Source organism: Olea europaea, chromosome 2 (genome assembly GCF_002742605.1).
Source record: "Olea europaea var. sylvestris chromosome 2, O_europaea_v1, whole genome shotgun sequence".
NCBI lineage: Eukaryota > Viridiplantae > Streptophyta > Magnoliopsida > Lamiales > Oleaceae > Olea > Olea europaea.
In genome coordinates this window covers 22,654,704-22,682,168 of record NC_036238.1, presented here as the reverse complement: position 1 = coordinate 22,682,168, position 27,465 = coordinate 22,654,704, and the positions used below count along the sequence as shown (strand labels likewise).

Here is a 27,465-nt window from a genome sequence, read left to right as displayed (position 1 = left end):
TAAACTGTATTATGTAAAGAATTCAGTCGGAGTGGGTATGGAAAGTCAGTTAACAAAAAATTGGTTAACCATGCGTACGCATCAGCCAGCAGGTCGTGCGTATGCATGGTTAGGCAGATTGGCTGCCCGAGGCCAATCTGCTTGGGCTGTGCATACGCACTGCCCAAGCCATACGTACGCACGACCCAGTTGGGTAAGGGTTTTTAAACACCCACGCACACAATTCCTCACATACACACGAGCACACCTCTATTTCTCCACAAACCGACGCATCTCCCCCCAGATTTCTTCATCCCTTCACTTGGGCATTACACCTTGGTCACATTAGAGTACCTTGTACATCAACATCATCCACTCAAACACCCCCAATTGCCAAGAACTCGAAGGTAATATACTTCACTTTGAACACTCGCGGGTTGCAAATTTTATTTTTTTTCCAATTTTCGTGCGATTTGATGGACTTTATAGATTATTGTAGAGGTTGGGCTTAAGTAGATGGTGGATTTTGTTTAATTTGATGTAAACATTGGTAGATTCATAACAAAATAGGCATATGGGCGTTCTTGCTACAACATTGCCCACAAAGTGTCTGTTTAATTGTCCCAAAGACTCGTTTGTCTGCATTTTAGCTTGAATTTTTGCACAACACTTGGGCTTTCCTCAATTTAACGACACCTTATACTTGCTTGCATCCACTCTATTGTATAGCTTGAAATTGAAGGGAAACTACACATTGTACCTACCATTCCTTCCACTACACTCCCGTGTTCTTCCCCACACATAGCACTACACTTTGCTCTTCATTTGGTACTCATGGTATTCTCTTGATAAAAATTACCCCGTTCATCTATCTCATATTGCTTATTTTGTGCCTTTTGCAGGAATGCCTCCCAAATGCACACGCGACGCTCCATCCATTTCAAAAGGAAAAGGCAAAGCCTCTTCTTCGTCCAACCTGGGCCGCTCTTGAGTTGATGAAGGTGGCATGCGAAGATTCCTAAACCCAGAGCATAAGTTTTGATTTGAGCAAGTAGTCACCAAATGGACTATTTTACCTGAGCGAGAAGTGGTATCGGAAGATTTCCCGGGGTTTGAAATTGAGGCATTAATCCATCGTGAGGGTTGGGAAAATGTGAGCTAAACCATTTGCTATTTATCCTACACTTGTTCAAGAGTTCTACACAAATTTCAACTTTTCCATCAACGAGCCTGGGACAAGTCACCAGCACCAAACTTGGGTGCAGGATAAATGGTTTATGTTCACACCTAAGGTCATTGATGAATATCTTGAATTGAATCTAGAAGGAATCATCCCGATACCACCAGAGCAGAATTGGCCAGAGTTAGCACATGTTTTCTATGGAAGAGCAGATGCCTGGCCGCTCCGTCGATCGAATTTCTTATACAGTAATTTAACTGAGTCCCTCATGGTTCTAATGATGTTTGTTTACCACAATGTTGATCCCTCCAAGCATCGTTACAAGTTCGATCACACTAAAGCTGCTTTGCTCTACCATCTAGCTAGAGGGCTCAAATTTGACTTGGGCACTCAAATCTATAATCTAATTTGTGCCCGTGCTGCTGAAGTAGACCCATGACACACACTCATATTTCCAAGCCTTGTTTGTGGAATATGCAGGGCTTACGGAGTGCAGCTCTGACCAGCTGAGCAGGCAATACGTCCTGCTACCCCAATCAACATTCTCTCCGTCCAAAACTCTTGGAGAAAAGTCAATCAGTACAAACAAGGACGACAAGATAACCAGGATGAGGTAGGCCATGAGGATGACGTTGACATCCACCCGAACTCGCAACATGAGCCACCAGTTGATACCCCCGTACTGCGACAAATATTTGCGACGATGATCGGGCTGAGTAGGAATGTTCAACAGTTGCAGCAATCATTTACAACCCTGGATTTATGGGTACAAGATATGCAAGCTGACATTGGGATTGTACGAGCCAGCATGAGCAGGACTCAAGAAGATGTCTCTGATTTACATCGAAGTACTGATAGGATAATTGGGAGGTTGGACCGTTATACTGGAATGATGGATGGCATGCAATTCCAGGCTGATCAGACATACGACATGGTCTGTAATATGCAAATCGAGATGGACCAGCAATCTGCTTTGATGAGGGAGATTCTTTCCCATCTACCTCCACCGCCACCTTCCAATTAACCAGGGGAGTTCTCAGTTCCTTTCGCACCCCCCCTTTTTGCATTTTATTCCTTGTTGTGGTACATTGAGGACAATGCACCTGTTAAGTTTGGGGGTGATTTAATCTTTTATCTTCACTTTTACTTCTTTTCGTATGATTTCACATGATTGGTATGTTTTATCTTTGAAAAAAAATTAACTTTTGTGAGCTTGTGTGGGTTGGATTGCCTTGCTGGCAATGATGCAATTATTGGAACTGTGTAATTAACTAAGAACCGTGGAAAAATTATATGTTGAGTTAATTGACACTTGGTGATGTGAAAGTTGATCTCTATTGAGCACGATATTCATGTTCTGCATTATGAGTTGATAACTTGGTTTGTATAAGGAGAAAGTTGAACATTGTTGATTCAAACCCGAACCAACACAAATAAATAAGACCATAAAACCTCTTTTAGGAGAATTTGGAAATGATTAAACTAGTATAGAGAGACATTGAGATAAGTAAGGATTCCATGTGTGAAATGATTGTGTGGATTATCTAAAGCCAATAAGATGAATTGAGACGAAAACCTCGAGTTAGGGGTCCGTTTTGAGAATAGGTGTTTAATAAGGGGCATTGCACTAATCCTGGTAATTAAGAGAAGTATAAAGAAGTTCTCTTCGGAGCCTTTTTAACTCGAGCAATTAAGCCTGCAAGGGTCCTTAAAACCTGGTGCCCTATGGTCATCTGACTTGGGAGTCACCAATTGAAAACTCGCTACAGGGCTCACTTAGTTGCTTAAGTCTCTAACAACTATTTTAGGGACTTATACCTTTGACAATGGGTCATTAGCTCAATTGAGTCTTAGAAGCCGAAGTAATCAAAAATATGGGAGAATCCTTATTACTCGAGATGGGAATCTATATTAGGTAAGATCTATCCGAATGAGAGAGGGTAAGGATTAGAATTAGCTAAAAATTAACCTTAGTGCATACCTCGGGAAAAGTGAGTAAAAATCATAAGTTTGGGGGTGTGTATCTTACGAGTGAGGAAATGAAATAATTGACTACTGCAGGTTGGGAATCAAACCATTTATTAGTGTTATGATGTTTACATGAATATTCACACACACACTTTAAGTTTCACATTGAATACGGGGAAATTAATTTCAGATGTGTAATTTGGACACTTTTCAAAGTAATGACACAATTATCTAATCCTGAGACTAACAGCATACCATCTAACCAAAGTTTAATTAGATCGGGCTATAAATTGTTTGAGGGCAAACAAATGTTCAAGTTTGGGGGTGTTTGATAAGTGTATTTTATACACTTTTTTAGGTCATTAAAATTGAGTATTTGTTAATGAATTTGATGGAATATGGCTTAATCCTATTTATATATTGTGTGTAGGTTACAATCAATAGAAGATATGAGAATAAAGAAAATAAGCGGGAAAAACGACTCAATTTCATCAAGGCAAAGTTTGGGGACTAAAATACAATAACCCAAAAGTTGAATTGGACCAAAGAATGATGTGTTGAGAACACCAAGAGTCAATTGGAGTTGAAGAAAAGCTAATAGGACAAAAAATTTTGGGAAATGACCAAAACACACACTTCAGAAAGTTTAGGGACCAAATTGCAAATTGGCCCCTAAAATAATTGAGTTGTGCGTACACATAGGCTTGCAGGTCGTGCGTACACACGATTGGAAAATTTAACTTCTGAAACTCAATTGAGGCTACTATGCGTACGCATGGTTCAATTTCGACAAAAAAAAATCTGTTTCTTTATTTTGTTTTGAAAAATCTTGGCTTACAATTCTTTGCACGATATTTATACCAAAAGTCGACAAAAATAGGGGAAATCTAATTTTTATCATCTTGGAAGCCGACAAAGAGGAAAAAGAGAGCGGGATATACATTAAAGAACAAGACTTCATCACTTGGATCCGAAATTGAAGGCATAAAGTGGAGGATTTCAGATTCTTTTCATACTTTAATGATTCGGGTGATGTCGTTCTTTTATTTTTTCCTACATTAATATGCTAGGTTAGATATCTTTGTAATGGATGGATGACAAAATTGATTGACTCTTAGTTTTTAATTCAAGACCTTATGTTTTTATCTTAATTCTTGTGTTGTGGTTTCTTTAATATGCATATCTATATAGTTTTAATGTTTGCGCACCATTAGGACAATAAGTTGCTTATTCGTAGTGTTGAAAAACTCACGGTAGGTAGAACACTGTTATTGGAACGCATGGATATTGAATGTTAGGAATAATATTTGTGACGTGTGCGATCATGTGTGATAATACTATACATTAATACGTGTTTGTCATATGAATTTGGACTAGGAATATGATCGTTTCATGGTAATCATAGGTTTATTATATCTTGGGAAAGAATAATAAATAAAAGTGAAATTATCGATCGCCACAATTGCATGAGTTGAGATGATTGTCATAGGTTGAGGATTAGAACTAAGAGTTGATCAGTGGCGTCGGAAATCCAATACATTCACTCATCTAAATTCTAAAACAAACTCACATAAATTTTGCAAATTTTTAGTTATAAAACTTAACTAGCTATTCAAACAAATGTCAACCTTTAGTAATCACACAAATTTAATTATATCGAATACACTGGAATTAGACCTTATTCCCTGTGAGACGATAACTCTTTCATCACAATTATTACTTGTACAACGAACCCGTACGTTTGCGGGATTTTAACGAATAACAACCTCAAGAAGAAACTTAACCTATCATAGTTGATGAAAATACAGGTGATAATCAAGACATAGACCTACAAATGACTTGCAAGACTATCAGCTAACTAGGGATAGGGAGAGAGACAGATTAGACCACCTTTAAGATACCAATATGCAGATTTTGTATCTGCACACTTGGAATTTGATCCTCAATATAAGGAACCTGAGTCATTTGAAGAGGCAACTATCTCTAAAGAATCTGAGAAATGGTTTGCAGCAATGCAGGATGAGATGAGTTCTCTAAGTAAAAACAAAACTCAGCATTTAGTAGAAAAATCCAAAGACTGCAAACTGATTGACTCTAAGTGGGTGTATAAAATTAAAGAAGGCGAATTTAAATCAAATGATAGAAGATACAAGGCAAGACTTGTAGCAAAAGGTTTTACACAAAGAGAGGGTATATATTATACTAAGATATTTTCTCCAGTAGTGAAGTATACCTCTATTAGAATATTACTTGCCCTCGTAGCACAATTTGATTTAGAACTAGAACAACTTGATGTTAAAACAGCCTTCTTATGTGGTTTTTTGGATGAAACTATATATATGAAACAACCAAACGGCTTTGAGGTTAAAGGAAAGGAACACTTAGTGTGTCTGTTAAATAAATCATTGTATGGCCTAAAACAGGCTCCAAGACAGTGGTATAAAAGATTTGACTCTTTTATACAAAGCCTGAATTTCATAAAATCTGAATATGATCCCTGTTTTTATTTCAAAAAGGATGGAGAATGTGAATCATTTTACTTGCTCCTATATGTGGATAATATGCTTCTAGCTGGTCATAATTCTGCTACTTTAAATTTTATGAAACAAAAATTAAAGTCTAAATTTGAAATGAAAGACCTTGAACCTGCTAGAAAGATACTAGGAATGGAAATAAAAAGGGACAGGTCTAATGGAAAGTTGTTTTTAACCCAAAAAGCCTATATTGAAAAGGTTGTGAGAAAATTTTCTTTGCATAATGCAAAACCTGTTAGTTTACCTTTGTCTGGGAATGTGAAATTATCAATTGATCAATCACCTAAAAATGAAGATGAATTTAAAAGAACGTTGAATGTACCATATGCAAATGCTGTGGATTCTGTCATGTATGTTATGGTATGTTCTAGACCTAATATAGCTTATGCAGTAAGTGTATTAAGCAGATTTATGAGTAATCCGGGTGAGCTTCATTGGCAAGCCATGAAAATTTTAATTAGATACCTGAAAGGCACACAGAACTTAGGTCTTATGTTTAAATCTGATAAAAATGGTCTTAAATTGAAAGGCTATGTAGCTTCAGATTTTGCTGGAAACTATGATAATAAGAAATCCACTATTGCGTATTTTTATGTGATCAATATTACATGCATAAGCTGGAAATCACAACTTTAGAAATTGGTAGCACTGTCCTCAACTGAGGCTGAATACATAGCTGCTGCAGAGGCAGTAAAAGAAGGTCTCTGGTTGATGGGGTTATTGAAGGAGTTAGGATTTATAGAAAATCATGTGGAGTTGTGTTCTGATAACCAAAGTGCCATTTTCTTAAGTAAGAATCCAATTTTTCATGATAGGAGCGAGCATATAGATGTTAAGTTTCACTTCATTAGAGATATTGTTGAAAAATGTGAAATAAAGTTGGTCAAAATTCCTACTAAAATAAATCCTGCTGATGCAGGTACAAAGGTGATACCTCTAAGTAAATTCAAAGATTCCTTGAGGTTGTTGAATCTTGAAATTTACTAACTCTGATCCTTTTTTCTTTTACAGGTTTTTTAGAGCAAATGAAGTTGGTCAGTTTTGTAAGAATCCACTTAGTATTGGCCTCAAAATTCAAGCAAGGTGGAGATTGTGAAGATATTGGGCTGCTGCAATTCTTGAGCCCAATGATCGAGCTAGCTATATAAGGCCCACTTATTTGATCCAGTTAATTAAACGTTCGAAATTAATGAGAAATCGTGTTTCTAAAATGCAACTTTACTTATAATATGATTGTGGCTGGATGGTTGACACCTGGCAAATTGGGAACCATTGGATTAGCATATTAGCTTCCTCTCTTATAAATAATGGAGCCTGACTTTTGGGTCACTCACTCTCGAACCCTAACCCTAATCTCTTGACTGCTCCTCTTCTGATCTATATGAATATTCATCTTGTGTGATGAATCTAGTGTAATTTCTGAGTGAAATTGTGATAATATGTTTAGAGGGTGAAGAGATCCATTCCTTTGTGGAATATTCTGGAATCTTGATGGTGATCTGTGTATTTCGAGAGGCAGAAATCTTGGAGTTCTTTCTGTACTTGTAACTTTGCCTGGTTTTTGAGTTGATCTAGTGGATTTGAGCAAAATTCTAACGGATGCTCAACGGAGAGTAGGCATTAGCCGAACCTCGGGGCCTTAGGGCCGAAAATTGCTAAGTTCTTAATTTCTTGCAAATTATTTTAATTATTTTACGTTTGACCGTCAACCGAGTCACAAAAATACTTATCTAGGACCGACAATATGATGTGTCTATTAGATTGGTGTTGCATATCTAAAGATAAAGAGAGATGCTAGGCTTACAGGGCCAAGCCACACACATACGCAGGCCTCATATAATTTTATTTATTTTTAATACATGTGGGGCCCCCGCACAATGAGGGACCTTGTAAAAGACCTATGAGAAATGCCCTGTACACTGGGCTTTTCTCAAAGATAAACATGTCTAACTAGAGTTAGAAGTGGAGCACTGGGTCAAGCGGCCCTATGACTAGCCCGTTACGATTCATCACTTCAATGACAAAGCAATCTCTTCCACGGCAAAACATACTTAGAATGTCTCATGTTTGACTTTTTAGGTACTAACTGATATAGTCAAATCAAAAGAAGAAGAAGGACCTCTTAGTTCGCTGCATCCTCCGATCTTACGACACTCTTGTGCCCTAGCATGACATAGTGTAGTCCCATATTTGAGACGTGTGTTCGCCGTAATCTTTATCGAGCCCCCGTTTGGCCCCTTCTCCCTCCTATTTTTAACCACACAATCTTCCATAAAATAATATTACACGTAAATCGAAAATTTTTCATTTTTTTTACATGCATCAATTTTTCAAAAAAAAAAAACTATTCCCCCATTATAATAAAAAAATAATGGAGACTAAACGGGGCCAAATAATGTTCATCGCAAGACCTGTGTTTGGGGAACTTCTGAATACTCTTGGTTTATATATGTTAAGTGGAAAATCTATAAAGATAGATTTCTAAGACGACGGACGACAAAAAATTGCACAAGCAATTCATTGAAGTGGTACTAATTTTGTTAAATAACTAGTATCGATAAATCTTCGAACATTAAGACATGGGGTGTCCTCTTCTCTATTCATCAATTTTCAAAAATTGAAAATGATGAATGGACATGGACTCATCTCAACATTTAAGTAAAGAATGGTATAATTCGATTTCCTTTACTCCATTCATTTAACTATGCAATCTTATAAAATTTGAATATATAAAGTTGGTACATTAATATCAATACGCTCTTTGATGTTTATATGACGAATAATAACAAATAAAAATACTAATATAATCAATTGAACTACTAGACTTGACCGGAAACTTTGTGTAAATATTTTGGACCATTTTGGTATTCCTTGGAATAACACGTTCACTTCTCATTAATGATTACAATTTTATTACTTCACAAAGCCTCTTCCAATATAAATAAATCCATCCATCTCATGTTAAAACTATAATGCATTTATAAAACCACCTAATCAATTCAACTTTTCAAACCTAAAAACAATATATAACGAATGGACTATATTTTATAGTAACAAAAACAAAAAAAACCTGAATTATGTCCAGTTCAACACGATTCTTAATAGATTCATTTGGACCATTACCAATTGTAGTCAGTTACAAAATCAATTATCGAGATAATTAACGAGTCAATTTTTTACTCACTTTATGTAAAATTCTTCTACTTTTTAAAAGATAAAAATTTGAATAGCACTCGAGTTCTTCATGTCACAACAAGCCAAATTAATGCTTCTGCGTTTGACTTAAAAGTTATTTACCTCTCACCAAACCCCAACCACCGAAGCAAGACAAAATTTGTTACAGTTTTAGGTGAGATTAAGATGACGTTGAACTCACTTTTTTTTTAGGTAGAGTTTTAATGAAGGTACACATCTCTCACACATATTTTTAATAGTTGTTTACACAGATTTTATCAATCTTAAATAATTAATTTCAAATGTTATTTATATTGACATAATTATAAGCTTATAAAAAGAAATGTTGAAATGGAGTGAGCTCCTCATGCAACCAAACATGGTAATATCATTATAATTTTAGGTCAAACATTAATTGTAATTATATATTTACAATTACTCCTACTTATTATCCACACGTTTTATAGGACCCACTACTTACTTTCATTTAATACTATTATAATTTCTCCCAAACAAACACTCTTTCATATGCTAATCTGGACTTGATTAGAATAAAGGGAACAACTATGAAAAATTTGTTAGTGTAGACTAAACAGATAAGATTTAGAGAAAAAATGTAAAAAAAAAAATTTGTCATCTTTTGTCGTGCGTAACTCAACACCAGCTAGGCTCCGTAACTTCCCACCCATGCGGCCCCACAACTAAAAAAAGGATAAAAATGTGTTTGATTGACGTGAAAAATATCATCTAAAGAAAAAATATTTTCCTTATTTTGTGGAAAACAAAAACCGGCTCTCTCCAAAAAAATTATTTTCCTTAAAAATAAGGAAAACTAGGCATATTTTTAAAAGTTGGAAAATATTTTTACTGAAAAAAAAATAACAATCAAACATCCGAAATAGGAATTTGAGTGAAAACTGATATTTTTCATGGAAAATAAATGTAATCACACCCACCCTAAATTATTAACCTTTTCCAGACAGGGGGATTGTGTGAGAGTAGTTCCTGGTATTTTAGTCTGAAGAGTCTGGAGAGTTGATGCAAGTTCAGAAAAACCTCAAGGATTGAACAACCTATTTTATCATGTTACTCATTACTTATTTTCTATGTATTATTTACCAAACATCACTCTTAAAAGACATCAAGTTTACTCGAAATAACTGAAATTAACACAAGTAACACCACTAATATATTGCATTCACTAGTCAAATTGAAAATACAACACGTAAAAGAAAGAAACGAAAGAAATTACATTAACACGACAAACGGCTACAATAACGACAGGATAACGGGAAACTACAGGGAACGAAACATCAAAATACAGATAGATGACGTAGCCAGTATTCTATCACACCAATGCCAGTTAAGAGGAGCCCTCGTTTCTTGGCACAAACTTGCGCATCCATACGTGCTTTCCGTTGATGGTAAACTTGGCCTTCTCCGTACCATCAAGAATTTCCTGAACGAACGAGGCTTAAAGGAACACGACTCGAGCATAAAGTGGTTGCTCGTAAGGCCTAACCTCCTGCATTCTGAAGGATTCTATGCAATTCCCATAGACCGTTGTGAAGAAGTGCCTAACTTCCATTTCAGCCACAGGATAACCCCCAGAAAATGTTGCAAACACAGTCCTGTCTTCTCGTGGTACCTCGTTTATGAGTTGATTATTTCTCGGGAATGCATTCCTTCCAACTCTCATGTTAGAGAAGTTATGGATCATCGACTCGTGGAAATGACGTGACATCATCATTTCGTTCAACCCAGATCTTCGTCTAAGATTGAATGGCATCACAGTAGGATTTGATAAAGATCTTCAAGCATCATTCGATGGAATCATCATCTGGCCATATCCTGAACTTGGCCCACCATTGAATGGCATGACAATGGGATTTGATAAATAGCGTCGAGAAGCATTAAAAGGAATCATCTGGTTTCTATATGAACTTTCTGCAGTATTAGCGTTGGATGAAATCATCATCTGATTCCATCGTGAACTTTGTCGACCATTAAATGGCATCAGAGTAGAATTTGATGGAGAATTCTGAGCAGCATTCAATGGATTTAATAACCAGTTTCTTGATGATCTTTCTCCAGAATTACCATGAAGGGCTTTTTCAGTGATGTCTCGCATAGTGTACAGGCAATCTTGATTAATAATTCTGCCTACTTCACGGGATGCAGTCACACGATTCTCATTAAAAAACCGAAGTGATATCTCTTTCTCGACAATGCTACGAGTCAGAGGAATATCGGTGGCTTCAGCTGAATGTCTGAAGTGGGAATCCTTTATGCACTTGATACACATAACCGCCTCTTCAGCAGTTTGATTGATGAACAACGGAGCAAATGCCAAGATCTTCCTTGTGACTTTGCCAAAACCCACATGCTCTAACCAAAGCCATAAGGCAATAATCTGCAACGATTCCACGGGATCACGCCAAAGTTCAGTCACGAGTATAGCATAAAGAGCCCTGTCAATTGAATGGAAAGCACGCAGCGCCTTCAGGCTGACTATAACTGGTTTAGAATCCATAAGATCCAAACTTAAGACGAGAAAAAATCCTGAAAACAGAATTTACCCAGGGATTAAATCAAGAAAAATTATAGAAGGAAAAAAACTCAAACTCAAAAAACAAAGCCCAGTGCAATGTTTCTCTAACAATCTTCACAATCATGACAGATCTATAGATTTCGGGCTAACAATTGCAAACTTAATAACATTAAAAGTAACATGAATCGGGAAAAAAGCAAAACCAGAACTAGAATAAGGAAGCAAACCTACTCAGGTATCTGAAAAGTAGTACAAGTAATGAATTGGAGGATACTCCAGCAACTTTTATAAAACTAAGTCTAATGCCACGTGTCAACGATTATTCACCGCCCGATACCACAAACAAAGCCTAATTTTCACCGCCCAATACCACAAATCAAGCCTGTTTAATGAATAACTTCTGCAAAGAAACGATTTTTATCCAGAAATCTCCACCTATGGCCAACCCCACAATCGTTCATAGGCAGTTCAATGCTTCACAGCCTACAAAAGACATGAATCGTGAAGCATTCATAACTATGCTATAAACCACAAGCAAAAATTAAGTTGGCTCCAAACCATTTTAAAATAAAAAATCTGTAGCTGGTAAAAATAGTTTGCTTAGATTATGGGAAGACTGGATACCTTTATAATTTTGCCATTTCCATCTAGGGAAAGACACGCATATACATTAAGAAAGCAAGAAATTATATGTTTACCTAAATAGCCAATATATAAAGATGAAATTACCTGGGTAAATATAGTATGTTAATAAGTATGTCTTTCCATAGCTAGTTGCACATGTAGATTTGTTCAATATCTACCTCGTGATCAGCTACTCCTACTATGTTCATATTTTATGCACAAGCTCCTAACAGGGAACAAAGTGCGAAAGCAGTCAAAAAATCGTTTTTTTGTAGCCACAATATTTACATATATATTTTAAACTCATTTTTTCTATTCACAATATTTTAGTACATATTTTTAAATAATCCACAATTTGCATTAGATAATCTCATGATGAATAGAATGCAATGATGAAAAGTGATTCATATAGTTCACCTCAAATTTAGTGAGTGTAACTTAGATTGTTGGTATTTTTAAATAATTCATACATTAGAACCAAAGACGAAATCCAAAATAAATAAATAACTCTTTTCTTTGCTGTGTCACTCCTGTAGATGCATAAACCTTTAAGTCTCTACCACCAACATTGAAGTATTATGCATCCATTCTTGTCTAGACTACCTATTTACTGAATAACATTCGGCAAAAGCAATTTTTTGCTATAAACATTGCTAATGTAATCAAGAGTCATTTCCAAGGTCAAAAATGTTCACTAGCATGAAAGCTTTTTCTTTACAATCTAGTAAACGAGGATAAAGAGCTACAATCATATCTGTTAGCCTAAATGAAATTCCTGGTGTTTTTAAGGCTCAACTTTTCTTTTCAGTTCAATAACTTTGCTCAAGGACAAAACCCTAACTTAGCTCAATTTCGTTACTCGGATCAATAATTTGCTCACGAACAGTACCCTAAGGAATTGATTTGTTATTCATTAATACCGTTCATTACCAATCTGATGGCCGCTCATTCAACCAAAATACTTTCATTCATCATAACCTGGCCACTTATGTATGAAAATGTTTGTGAAAAATTATTTCCATTAGGAGTCTCAGAGAATTAAGTCTAAAGAAAACGGTATTTCTGCTAATCTTTCATTTTTGCTTGTCGTTACTAGGCTCAAAACCAAGTATTTGTCATTATTTCCTCTAATATCTGTATATGGAGCAAATGCCCTTAGAAAAATTCCTCCGATACAAGTTTGAAGTCTATTTACTGTCCACGTGAGTTTACATAATAAATGACTGCGATAATACGGATCTATAATTGTATGTAATCCTTTTGATTTGACATTTACCATTGTATCAGTTAGTATGAAGCTTCATAAATGATTTCAAAAGTCCACGACCACTCCGACAAGCATCACGAATTTATAGTTACTCTGCACCATCGGTTCATCATGGAAAGCAAGTGCTAAAGATGTCCATATGGAACAAATCTAGAAATTTGAAGAAGGCCAAAACTTCCATTTCTACAGCATTTGCTTGTAAAGGTGTTTGGATATTTACTCTCTACTATGTATAACGTTGCAGTGCTAATCATAAAAAAGCATTTATTGCATGAAACTGAAAATAGGCTACCAAGACAAAAGTGCATGCTAATATATTAGCAACAGACTAAGATCATTAACAAAAACAAATATATATAATCAAACTAAAATTTTGCTGCTGGTAGAAATAAAGTTAGGTCAGATTCCATACCTTAAAGAAGCTGTGATCTGAAGTCCAGGGGTTTTAGTACGCCAGTACTTCACAACACTATGTCCTTTCGTGTCTTCTGCAATGGCAACTAAGCTCCTAGAAGCTGCAGAAATCCGGAAAATATTTTGCACAACATGCACAGACACTCCCACACAAAAATAAAAAGTTCAAGATCATAATTACTCAAGACGCCTAATTTTATTAAAAAAGCAATATTGGATATACGAGTGCAACAGCTGACACTGGGCAACAGTGCCAGAACTCTTCAGTTGCCACCAAGTTTGCTCACTATGAGTTACTACTAAGCTCACGAGAAACCCTAATTTAAGTCCCACAAAGCATAACATGGAGGTGTCCTTAGGAAAAATATTCTTCTCATTAAATGAAATTCCTATATTTCCTAGATAAGGATAGTTGACTTAGTTAGAAACGTACGAGGACAAGAGACTTGGGAAGAGAAGGAGAACGAATCTTCAGAATTAGCAGGAATTTTATATAGCTACACAATAGCTGACCAGGAGAGCAGAAACTGATAAGAATATACAGCAGCAATTACAACAAACGGTAGAAGCCTATAATAACAAAGCAAGGCAGAAATTACAAATATCTCCACCTCAATGAACATCTATCTGACTTTCGATTATGAGTGTGACTCTAAAGTGAAGGCCATCTGTATACTTTGCTTTATTTGTTTTTGTTATAGACCCATAATCCCAGATGTTGGCACCAGCAGCAGTTGTACGTTGCAGATCAGACAAAGAGAAAGACCGCCAGGGGCAAACTTCTCACCGAGCGGTGGAGATGACATGATATCCACCAGGTGATGACGACTTTGAGATAGAAATTTCACTGTTATTGCTCTCAGAATGGCTTGTGGTCTCTGCCTGAGTTAATGCACTTCTAGAGTTGGCAGGACTTTTTGATATCCCGCCATTGTTACTTCTTAAAGTAATATCACAATTCTTGTCCCAAAAGTTATTGAAGGCAAGCAATTTTTTTTGCCTCCTGGTGTATGCATCATCAGGCTTAACAATATCTTTAATAGACAAGCAAGACAAGGCATCCGAAAGGCTGGTAAAAAATTTGGATTTTCACACTAGAACTTAGATATGCCATTCCTGAAATAAGCCAATAGAAATTATTGGATAAACAACATAAACATAAATGCAAAAGGAATTTGTACGTTAACCATCAGAAATTAGAAATTACTTATTGTAATTGATGCAAACCGATAAAAATTAGATATTGTGCAGTTAGAAAGGATTGATTGAACTCTACAAACATCAAAATATTGAAGTTTCAACTTGTTTTGCTATTGAAATGATCTTGAACAAGCTCTTATCTTGCAATCTCAAACCATGGTTCAACTACAGTAGCTTACAGCTATGTTGATTACAAACTTCTGATGACTTGGACATATGGACAAGATAAAGAAAAAAATCCATTATCTTCGTTTTTATATGCAACTGTTATTTAACTTCGCCGTGCACAAGTTCATTATTTTTCGTACAAAGATACTCTTCATGCAATTAAACAAAATCAACATATAGGAAACAAATGAAAACCCTAAAACACATTTAAAATGAAAAAAAAAAATTATAAATAAAAAAAAATTCAAATTTAAAAGCAAATATAATCTCTTCAAATTAGTACCGAACACTTGTTAAAAATGGATTTCAAATCAAATAAAAAGAGAATATGTACCTTATAGGCAGAAACTTTTCCAAAGCATCGAACCCATCTTATGCCCACATTTATATTTACTCCGTACCTCTTCCCCTCGCCGTCTGACTCATCACTGTTCTTCCTGATCGAAGACGTGGATGACGACGATAAGAGCTACACCGATCCTCTTCCTCCGCTGCCACTGCCGGGAACCTCTGATCAACGGGAGCGGACTCCGGCGTGTTGCGGGTCAACGATATACACGCCATCTCTGTTGACAAATCGTAGCCGTTCGATTTAGTGAGAGATGAGCGATCCGTTAGTTGAAAGAAGAAAGTAGCCAAGTAGGAAATGCCCCAATTTTAACCGGACAAGAAAAGAAAGTTAGCAACTGGATAATTAAACAAGATTTTCATTTTTGGAAAATACGGTATTTTATCGTATATTCTTTCGAAAAGAAACAGAACTAAAAATGTTTTATTTTAAGAAGAAATATGTTACGATGCTTTTACTAAATACTAATTGACGTCTATCAAATAAATAGTTTATTTCAAATTTAATTCAGTTCGGTTTATAGATTCAAAGGATATTACTTTAATAAATCATGCTTACAAAATTGAGCTACATGGCATTATTAATTTGTCTTCTTAAATCTTACATTTAAGATTCAATTAAGATGACAAATCAATTAAAATCATTCAAAGATGTGACTATGAATACCATTATTCTAATTCAAAATTTTCAAGTCATCAAAAAATATGTATTCAAGTATTTTCATAATTTCAAGAAAAACATTAATTACTATCTATTAAAAATAACTTTTATCGCTAGAATAACTCCTACTCATGAGTTAATTGATCATCGAAGTTAGGCCTATGCCTGGAATTGCTAATCGAAATTTAAAATGACGAGTTTTGGTCACTGAATTTTGAAAACTATTGTACATTATTCACTGTAAATTTGATATTCTCAAAGTTCAACATTTATGCTAGTGAGTAACGTATTTTATTTTCCAAAATTAGGTGGCCAAACTCGACATTTTAAATTTCAATGAACAATCGAAGACATGAACCTAACTTCAGTAATCAAAACTTAACATTTTAAACTTCAGTGACCAATAAAAGACATGAGCTTAAGTTTAGTAACCATTGGAACAATTAATTCCCTTCTCATTATAATTTAGTCAAGTTGGAATTGTTTTTCTTTAGTAGGAAACCTAGCCACCTAATTTGCTAAACTCGTAAATGTAATATGACTTGGCTAAATTTTAATTTCTCAGTACGTGCTATTTCAATTTTTAATATTCTTAAATTCCTTAGCAGAATGTTAATAATTAATTAATCCCTGCTAATCATTTGAGAATTTTGAGTCGAGCTGTGAGCGCAATTTAATGTTTTTGGTATTTTCAATTAATAGTGATTGAATTAGTGTACACTTGCTTCTAACAAATGAGTTATGCCAATTAGTGGAAAATCAAGTTCTCACAATTGGTGGGAACTAATTTAACTACGAAATATAAATATAAAATATTTTTAAAATGAAAATATTATATATTTGGGTTATTGACCACACTTCCCCACCTCCCTCCTCAATTGATGTCAATTGGTTCAACAAGCCAATGGCTAATGTAGTAGGTTACGAACAGGTTAACGTACTATATTCATTTATAAGTAGAAATTTCATGGTTTGCCAAACCCTATCGATTCAAATTGGACAGGCTTAAGTGAAGAATCCCCCTATAAGTTCAATACCAAATTCAAGGAGTGCAATCATTCGTTGGGTCAAGTGATATTTTTAAACAAATAGTGACAGTATGAGAAATTACGATAGATTCTAGTAAAATTAATACAATTTTAGAGTGGCGGCAAATGTCAATCCAAACAAAAGTATGGAGTTCACTAGGACTATCGAGATATTATCATCGATTCGAGTATGAATTTTTGGGGGGATTGCTACCCTTTAACCATAGTGACCACTGGAATGTGCCCACTTCGACACAGTCGCGAAAAATGACGAAATTGCCCCCGACGCGATTTCTGTTTCCGATCAACCTGTTAAATTTTAGCCAATTCCGAAACAGTTGCGAAAAATGACGAAATTGCCCCCACCGCGATTTTTGTTTCTGATCAACCTATCAAATTTTAGCCCATTCCTACACAGATGCGAAAAATGACGAAATTGATCCCGGCGCGATTTTTGTTTCCGATCAACCTTTCAAATTTTAGCCCATTCCGACACAATCGCGAAAAATGACGAAATTGGCCCTGGCGCGGTTTTTGTTTCCGATCCACCATTCAAATTTTAGCCCATTCCGACACAGTCGCGAAAAATGACGAAATTGCCCCCGGCGCGGTTTTTGTTTCCGATCAACCAATCAAATTTTAGCCCATTCCAACATCGTCGCGAAAAATTACGAAATTGACCCCGGCGCGATTTTTGTTTCCGATCAACCTATCAAATTTTAGCCTATACTGACACAGTTTTGAAAAATGACGAAATTACCCCCGACGCGATTTTTATTCCCGATCAACCTGTCAATTTTTTGCCCATTCCGACACAGTCGCAAAAAATGACGAAATTGCCCCCGACGTGATTTTTAATTTCCGAACAACCAGTCAAATTTTAGCTCATTCCGACACAGTCGCGAAAAATGACGAAATTGCCCCCGGCGCGATTTCTGTTTCCGATCAACCCTTCAAATTTAAGACAATTCTGAAACATTTGGGAAAAATGACGAAATTGTCCCCGGCGAGATTTTTGTTTCCGATCAACCTGTCAAATTTTAGCCCATTCCTACACAGTCGCGAAAAATGATGAAATTGTCCCCGGCGCGATTTTTGTTTCCGATCAACCTATCAAATTTTAGCCAATTCCGACACAGTTTTGAAAAATGACGAAATTACCCCCGGCGCGGTTTTTGTTCCCGATCAACCTATCAATTTTTAGCCAATTTCGACACAGTTGCGAAGCATGACGAAATTGCCCCCGACGCGGTTTTTTGTTTCCTATCAACCTTTAAAATTTTAGCCCATTCCGACATAGTCGCGAAAAATGACGAAATAGCCCTCGGTGCGATTTCTGTTTCCGATCAACCTGTCAAATTTTAGCCCATTCCGACATAGTCGCGAAAAATGACGAAATAGCCCTCGGTGCGATTTCTGTTTCCGATCAACCTGTCAAATTTTAGCCCATTCCGACATAGTCGCGAAAAATGACGAAATAGCCCTCGGTGCGATTTCTGTTTCCGATCAACCTGTCAAATTTTAGCCCATTCCGACACAGTCGCGAAAAATGACGAAATAGCCCCCGGCTCGATTTTTGTTTCCGATCAACCTGTCAAATTTTACCCAATTCCAAAACATTTGCGAAAAATGACGAAATTGCCCCCGGCGAGATTTTTGTTTCTGATCAACCTGTCAAATTTTAGCCCATTCCTACACAGTCGCGAAAAATGACGAAATTGCCAAAATTCAGACTATTGATTTCAAATAATTTAAAAATCTATTTTTGAAATGATTGGTGTGGATATTATTTTATCAACCTACTTTGTAAACCATGTTTGTAAGTAGCACAACTCATGAAATAATGGACCCAATGTCACCTATATTCATGATGATCATTTGACAAATAACATTATTCTTAGAAAACTGGCCCATAGGTTTGTGCGCAATATTTCTTGATCTGATTTGACAACTTTTAAAAAGTTTTTTTTTATGAGTTTTGGAACGGTAATTTTTTGAATAATATATGGTTAAAAAGTAAAAAAAAAATAAAAAAATTATGAGTACGTGTAAAATATATTATTATGACAATATGTAGTTGAAAATAAATTTGATTTTTTTTAAATGGTTGTTAAACAGGGACTTAATCCATTGGCATTATATTATAATTTTGTTTCTTATTTTTGGAAGAATAAAAATGAAAAATATAACCGTTACTAGCCTCACACAACAGATAGAAATTCAAATTTAGTTACTTGATGTGATGAATAACGATCATATTTTTTATTTTAATGAGAAAAAAATGGGAATCAAATAGAGCCATAATTATTTGACTATTTCATATGGCTTGCTTCCAGCAATTCTTAAGCCACTAGCATTATATTATATTTTTTTTTCCTTTTTTTATAATTTTGTTTGCGTATGCAACACTTCTTCAGCCACTGGCATTATAATGTTTGTTTGACTTTTATTTATCCTTTTAAATGTTGTACCAAAGCGATGTACTCTAGCCATCCAAAATGGCGTTGACTATTATTAACAAATAAAATGGCCGTTGACCATTATAAAAAAAAATAAAAACGTTTAAAACATTAAAAATTAATGAAAGTCCCATTTATATCCTCGTATTATGAAGAGAGAAAAGAGTGAAAATTACTGTGGACCCTAAATCGGCACCCAGACACTGACTAACACACTAAGAAATCGATGACCCCGACGAGAGATCGCCAACTCTTACCCCTTGAATTTTTGGTGAGCATTGAAATTATTATAGGACATGTTTGAGCCACATTTTTTCAAAAAATACATTATTAAACAGTGATTTGACATCATTTCAACCACATATTTTTCAATAAAATAATATTATATGTAAATTCAAAACTTTTCTTTATTTTTTAATCATACATTTTCCATCAATACACTATTCAAAAATTAATTCTAAGGAAAATAATGTGGCTCAAAAAAGGGCATATACAATTAATTTTTGAATAAAGCACTTATATATAGATTTGTTAAAGAATCTATGCAAAAAGTGTTTGTACATGAAAAATAACGCATGAAATATCAAAATATTTAGGATTTTGGTAACGGAGAATGCCGGAGCCATGTCCAACCGCCTGCATTAAAATGCCTTCTGGATCCGTTCGAATCTAAACGACCGTTTCTAGACAGCCCAGCAATTTTTATTAATATTTACTTCAATTGTTTATTTAAATATGTAAATAATTATTTTCATTGTTTATGTATACTTTTTGTTTAATATGTTATTTATTTATTTAAGTTATTTAATTTAATTCCTTAATTTAATTATTTGTTTAATATTTAATTTTATTTAATTAGTTATTTATATTAATTATCTAATATTTAATTCGTTAATTTATTTATTTTAGTTATTCAATTTACTTGTCTATTTAAATTTTTCATTAATTATTTTAATTGTTTGTGTGTATTATTTATTTAAAATTTAATTAAATATTTTAATTACCCATTTTAATTGTCTATTTAATATTTAAATTAAATTTTTATTTAAATATTTCATTAATTATTTTAATTGTTTGTGTGTATTATTTATTTAAAATTTAATTAAATATTTTAATTACCCATTTTAATTGTCTATTTAATATTTAAATTAAATTTTTATTTAAATATTTCATTAATTATTTTAGTTATTTCATATATTACGTATTTAATATTTAATTACTTATTTAAATTATTTATTTAATATTTATTTCATTTACATATTTAATATTGAATTATTTTTGTAATTACTTTTTAAATTATTTATTTTAATTTCTTATTTAATTATTTATTTTAATTGTTTATTGAATATTGAATTTTTAATTTTGTTGACAAAAAATAAATTTTCACTTTTTATAATTTTGTTGTTTAATACTTCTTTATTTTCATTTCATTTATTTCATCATTTGTTGATTCATGCGTATAGTAGCTACAAATCGGTTAGTTTAATTTTTCTAATATTATGCTTCATCCATTATTTCTTGCACAATGTTCTAACATTTGAAATTTTGTAGAGTGGAATTCCATTTGGACGACTCCATTAAATAGATCCCGACAAAGTTACATTGAACTGTAACTTTGTCAGCTTTTACATCGGTATTAGATTTGCTTGATGAGGAGTACAAAGACATATTGCGTCGATCCTGCTTATTTCCCCTATATTCATTGCGCAACTTACAATTTTCTTTATTTCAAACAGTTGATCGACATATAAATCTTCATCATCGGGAACTACACGCGAACAATTAGAGGACTGTGTACTCGTTCCAGTTTGTCAGATTCCACCTGACTTATGTCTCCGACAGGATAAAGCAATCAAATCCTCGTTTACAAATTCAATATCACTCTAGTTGTCTTGAACTATTGAGAAAAATCTGTGTGTAACAGTGGAATCATGATGAAGAAAATTGTTTTAGGAATAGTTACATCATCCCCACGAACTATATCCATCCTATCTCAAAAATCATTCACATTGCGATCTCCTCCATCAAAATCTTTGTGTTCATTCTCATGGGCATTCTTTTTAACTAAAGTTATGCAAATAGGAGTCGTGCAATTTTGGTTCAATTCAATTAAAACATTCATTTCAGCTTCGGAAGTAACCATTGTAAGTAAAATTAAAATGGATGTATGCTCGCTAAATAGAAATCCTAATTCCACATCATCTTGAGAGGGATCGTCGTTGAGGTTATACCATAAATCTTGGTACATTTCCACATATGATATACTCGATCTTATCACAATTGCAATAGCACCACGTCTATTTCACTTGTCCATTTTCACATCCATCGATCATTTTTATTCATTTCAAATCCACAAAAGTAACAAATGGGAACTATAGTTGATTCTATATCCACATTAGGAAACATAATTTACTAAAAAATATAATTATGAGATAAAAAAATGAGAAGAAAAGTCGACCAAACAGCCAGCCAACTGGCTGTTGGGCTGTCTATTTCTAGTTGCCTGGAAACTGACAGCGAGCCGCTGGGTCTTTGGCTTTTCATTCGGCCCAGCAGCGGGCCGGCTATTCCCAGTCGATTGTTTATCTATGCAGATGATTTTATTTTTTTTTTTGCTTAAAAAATTATAGATCTGTTAAAAATTGTAAAATTTAATCTGCTTATGTAAAAATAAGATTTAACGATTAAAGCAATTTACTAATTCAACGAAAACAAAATTAAAAATACGTAAATATACTTACCGATTCGAAGTGATGACTAGAAACAATATTTTTTTTGTTGAATGAAATTTTTTTTTATCTGTTTGGAGTAAACAGATATAGAAAGTGACTTGATTTTAAAATTTCAAATATGAAGTGTTTGATTTTTATGTTGTTGGAGTTTCTACTCACTGATAGAATTCCGTATTTCTTGGCTGAAAATGGCAAATGCCTCGACGATTCAAATAAACGGGGGGAACTCAACGATTCAAATAAACAGAGGGAACCTTGATACTAATCACTTGTTAGACGTTGATGGAAGTCACCAACTAAATGCACAGAGGCCAGCAGCTCCTCCCAAAGGGTCGTTACCAACATTCTTCACGGGTAAGAATTATAAAACTTTCTATAAAATTTTAAATAGAGAGAACATCTTATCTACACTGTTTTGATGTTTTCTATTATTTTGCTTTACTTCACTAATTTCGAAAATCGCAATGTGCTAATAAAGGTCCTGAAGTGAACCTTAATTACTACCGACCCTTGCATCCAGCCGCAAAAGAAGGCGACTGGGTTACTGCTAAAAGTTTCATCGACAATGATATTGCCGTATTGACAGAGGTAATCTCACTCCAAGGAATGACGGCACTTCATGTGGCGGCCAGCAGCTCCCAGTCCAAATTTGTAGAGAAGATGGCAGACCTGATGCCGGTTGCTGCCCTCAATGCACAAGAGAAAAAGGGTTGCACCGCCCTTCACTATGCAGCTGTGGGGGGAGGGAACTGTAGATGCTGCCACAGCAATGCATTTGTAGAAAAAAAATCGGGCTCTGCCTCTAACTACAGACATTGATGGAAAGACCCCGCTCTTCTTTGCTGCTAACTGGGGTGCACGTAAGGAAATGTTATGGTACCTTTCTACGGTGACTACAGATGAGCATCCGAGCTATGCCTTTACTGGTCCTTGTTCAAGTTCGCTAATTTTGGGTATTGCAGTTGTAGGTTTCTATGGTTAGTGCCTCTGAAACTATTTCGAGAAAAATCAATTTCACATATTGAGCTTTGATCTAGGATTTACTTCTCCTTCTCTTTGTTCTAATTAGTTGGATAATCACTAGCACTGCATCGGAAAATTTAATGGAGTAGCAATTGTTGGAAAGTGGAATAAGAATATTAATTTCTATACGTATGTTATATTAAGAATGAATTATTCGAAGTTTTATCCAAATTCGATTATTAATTCTTAATCTGGATCCATATCACAAACTTCAAATTTTTTGATCCAAAAACTTGATGTTCCAAACCCCCAAGCTGATGATATCCTCCGAAGTCAAAGATTACACCTGTGGGTGGGTACCAATAAACTAATTCCGCACTGGACGTAGGAAAAAAGGAATGTCAACATCTTTTTAGCATTTTTATGCTTTTATATGTATATATTGTGTTCGTGTTTCTCCAATTATTATTATTATCATTTCTCCAACGGTATTCGCATTTGGCTAGCAGAGACTACAATATTGCATGTGCTTTCGGGGCACCCTCATTCATTCCCAAGTGGAAGTAGACATAGCTTTTGGGAGAGATTCATTTATTCACGTAAGTGCTTGCTGCTCTCTTTTCATGGCTGATAATAAACAAAAGTTAACAGTCTTAATTTCAATTTAGCTGTGGAGATTCTTAGTTCTCTCGCAATATACATGATTTTTACAAGACGAAGAATAGATTGGCTATCTAAAAACAATTTTACTTCCTTTTCAATTAGATTCAGTTCTTGGAGTGAAATTGCTTTTTTATTTTTCAAAGCTTTAATTGCAAATATATACGCAGCTTCAGTTGTTGAAAGAGCCACAACCTGTTGCAAATCAGACTTAATGTTGGCATTCTTTTATCTTTGTCACTTGCATTCACTGTCAACATACTCTTCAAGTTTTAATACCATCTTTGCAACGCTTAACTAAACCAAAATCTAATGTGCTTTTCAAGTATCAGAGAAGCCATTTTGAGGATTCTCAGTGTTCAATACTTGGATTGGACATATATCATCTTAATACACTAATAGATCTAACAGCACTATAGTAAGGTATATTTAACATTTTCTCGGCATCTATTGCTGTCTTATGTTCAGCCAAAAAAAATAAAAAATTTCAGCAATAGGCAAAGAGGCAGAGTTTGATTCCAGCATGAAATCTTTCCAAAATTTTATGAGAGAACTTTTCTGATATAGAAAAAGTGAAGAACACGTTCTATCTGTTGTTATGTCCATGCCTAGAATTCTTTTGGCTAGACCCAAATCTCTCTTTTCAAACTCAAGTTTTAACTTACCTTTTTTTTCTTGTATATTTTAAGTTGCTACCTGCCAATAAAGTATCATCCACATACAACAAAATATATACTCTAAGATAATTATCAAAATACATAAAGTACAAGCAATGACTTGCTTCTTACAAAGCCTATCTTAATCAGATACGTATCAAATATTTTGTATCATTGACTTGGTGCTTGTTTTAGACCACATCAAAATTTTCAACTTTTATTTTTTACTTTAAAAGCATCATGGTGATTGCTCCATGTAAATTATAGGCAAAAATGCATGTTTATTATAGTTTTGTGGTTCTGCTTTGGCAACTTAACTGAGCTAAGCTAGTTTTCTTGCAGCAGTCGGATGGTTATGTAAAGTTGTTCAAGTAATGATAAATTATTGCAATCACTACATTAATTTTCAATGACTCAGAAGTTCAGTTTTTTAATTTCTCATTTGCAGAGCCAAGATTGAAGCTTGTGTTTGGTCGAAAGCTGGTACACAAACAGTGTTTTGAACTAATAGAATTTGTTTGCAAACAAGCTGTATTATTAGATAATGAGCAAACTCTACACTTCTTCTTGGATGGCGGAATTCTACATGTTGCCATGGCGGGAGGAGTAGTTGAAATTGTAGAAGTAACTTTGAACTATGTACCAGATCTACTTTGGTACAAATACAATATCCATACTCTATTGCAAGTAGCTATCAAGCATCATCGAGAGAAGTTATTCAATCTTCTGATCGATGCGACGGCACGGAATACATTTTTAGCTTTTGGATTAGATAATGCTGTTACAGGTCTTGCTTTTCAAATGCAGAGAGAATTACAGTGGTTTAAGGTATTAATTTCGTCTAGGCATCAATACAAATTAATTGTCATTTATAAATTTAGCATCCTTAAAATTTCATGCAATGCAGGAGGTGGAAAAAATGGTGAACGATAAATATAAGTGGCAAATGAACTCACAGGGAAAAACACCTAGGGAATTGTTCACAGAAACTCACAAAGATTTGCTCAAAAAGAGCGAACAATGGATGAAGAATACATCAAACTGATGCATGGTTGTATCTACTCTCATAGCCACTGTTGGGTTTTTGATACCCAAAAAATCCAAGACTATGATGTTAACGTGGGTTAATATTATTTCATAGGCATAGGCCGATGAATGAAATAAGTCCAACAATCAAGTCCATGAGCTACACTCGACCCAATTATATTCTTTCTGGATGGCTTGAATCTTGACCCGTTTACCTCTTTAATGGCCCAACTTAAAGCCTAATCCTAGAGTATATATATGGATATAACCCTAACCTCTTTCTTGTGATGTTTTTGTGAGACTTGTGTGAGAAAAAGGAGAATCCCGGCTGCCCTCTTGGTGAGTGAAAAAACAGCCCCTAGAAGTATCCAAAACACCTATTTACATTGTGTAATTGGTGGTTCCTTCATAGTATACCTTTATAGTGTCTTCTCCTAGCCTTTGTGGCCACAAATCATCATCATTTCTTGTCCTACGTGGGTAAAATTGAATAGCAACCAAGGTGAATTATATTGGTTGTGGTTTGGAGCCGGTTGGATTGGTTGTAGGTAGAGAAAGGTACGTTGGATTGGGCCTGGAAAACTACCGTTTGAAGATTCTTTCAAGAGAGCTTCCGCAAAAATTAGTATCAGAGTTTCAAGGTAAAGGTTTTGGCTCGTGAAATCTACCAGAAATCGTCTAGAAAATCGACGGAAACGCAGTAGAAATCAAATCAAAAAACTGTCCAGAAAATTGTTAAAAATCAGCACCTGTTTTGGTGTTTTCTGACCAATCCAGAACGAGTTTCAGGAAATAGAGACCACTGGCGTGATGTGTAGGTGCTTACAGTTCTGGTGGTCCGGTGCGTGTATCATCCACGCGGCGCATGGGCCGGTGCGTGAATCCCACGTGCATAGAAGAAAGGCCACGCATGAGGGCGCATGAGACTGAATTTGGAGATAGTCTCTTCAGGTAGTTTGTTCCTCATATTATTTCTGACATTTTTCATGTTGGAAGTTTTCTGTTTCAGGGTACGCAGTAGAATCTGGACAACGTTGTTCTTCGGGTGTTCGGGACTCGATCGTGATTTTTTGGTTGCTGCAGTTTTGAGAGACTTTAGGATGAATAGTGATATTCCTAAAGTAGTGAATTCGCATGTCTCGATATTTACAGACCTTCAGACGTGGTCCGCTCGGTATCGTATTCTTTACCTTTTATTATTGCAGTTAAAATTATTATGTAGAGTAATTTATTTTTTACATTAGAGGTCATCGTGAGGGGTGACATTAGACTAGGGGTAACCATTGCCTGTTGCTAAACCTAGGAATTATTTGTTAATTATTTGCCTTAAATTCTTTGTGAATTTGCTATCAATTTTTCTACATTATTAGAATTGTATGTGGCCTTAGGAAAGTTTACTGGACTATTCTATGTGAATTATGTTCATACTTTACTTGTGATCATTTTTTGGCATTGGTGGCAAATGTAGGTCTAAGGTAAGTACGAAAAATAACATATATTTTAACTGTGGTAAAATTTGGACATGGTTGAAAGAGATTGTCCTATGATGATAATAAAAGGAAAGATGAGGATAGAGACAAGGCGAATGTGACTTTAGGGTGGAGTAGTGATCCTAGTGAGGTTTATTGAGAGAATAAACCTGGTTCTTGCATTGCATCTGTGTGTAATCCTCTCTGTATGTATATGATCACTTAATTATGTTGCAATGTTGATGTTACACTTTCGATATATTTGATGTGTGTAATTGCATGAATTAGAGTGACTTATTACCTTGTGTAATATGTTTACATGCATAGTGAGTTAAGTTTTGTTGCATACTCTATTTGCTCTATGAGTGGTGTGAGAGTGTGGTAGTGAGAAGAAAGTTGGGCAG

At 34.9% G+C, this 27,465-nt stretch overlaps 2 protein-coding genes across 6 annotated transcripts; one reads left to right on the top strand and one right to left on the bottom strand.

The window, feature by feature from the left end:
- Window positions 1-9,996: 9,996 nt before the first annotated feature.
- On the bottom strand, window positions 9,997-15,808 carry LOC111366906. Of its 5 annotated transcripts, XM_022987607.1 has the most exons (5): window positions 15,394-15,808; window positions 13,690-14,807; window positions 12,116-12,236; window positions 11,614-11,869; window positions 9,997-11,397 (listed from the first exon to the last, which is right to left on the bottom strand). In XM_022987607.1, the coding sequence occupies exon 5, from the start codon at window positions 11,366-11,368 to the stop codon at window positions 10,649-10,651; it is 720 nt and encodes a 239-aa protein (XP_022843375.1). In that variant the 5' UTR covers window positions 11,369-11,397; window positions 11,614-11,869; window positions 12,116-12,236; window positions 13,690-14,807; window positions 15,394-15,808; the 3' UTR covers window positions 9,997-10,648. The 5 variants fall into 5 exon arrangements, with proteins under 5 accessions (XP_022843375.1, XP_022843363.1, XP_022843369.1 ...); XM_022987595.1 differs by having other exon boundaries at window positions 11,614-12,236; XM_022987601.1 differs by having other exon boundaries at window positions 11,618-12,236.
- A 6,667-nt stretch (window positions 15,809-22,475) lies between these two features.
- LOC111373884 lies at window positions 22,476-25,611 on the top strand. Its single transcript, XM_022996479.1, has 5 exons — window positions 22,476-22,641; window positions 22,766-23,038; window positions 23,100-23,264; window positions 25,015-25,394; window positions 25,474-25,611. The coding sequence occupies exons 1-5, from the start codon at window positions 22,476-22,478 to the stop codon at window positions 25,609-25,611; spliced, it is 1,122 nt and encodes a 373-aa protein (XP_022852247.1).
- The last annotated feature ends 1,854 nt before the right edge of the window (window positions 25,612-27,465 follow it).

Excerpts from the sequence above, each read along its gene's own strand:
- LOC111373884 (XM_022996479.1), top strand. The coding sequence starts at position 22,476 with ATGGCAAATGCCTCGACGATTCAAATAAACGGGGGGAACTCAACGATT. Across the intron at positions 23,265-25,014 it reads TGCAGTTGTAGGTTTCTATG|AGCCAAGATTGAAGCTTGTG; the intron begins GTTAGTGCCTCT and ends TCTCATTTGCAG. Across the intron at positions 25,395-25,473 it reads GAGAATTACAGTGGTTTAAG|GAGGTGGAAAAAATGGTGAA; the intron begins GTATTAATTTCG and ends CATGCAATGCAG.
- LOC111366906 (XM_022987595.1), bottom strand. The coding sequence starts at position 11,368 with ATGGATTCTAAACCAGTTATAGTCAGCCTGAAGGCGCTGCGTGCTTTC.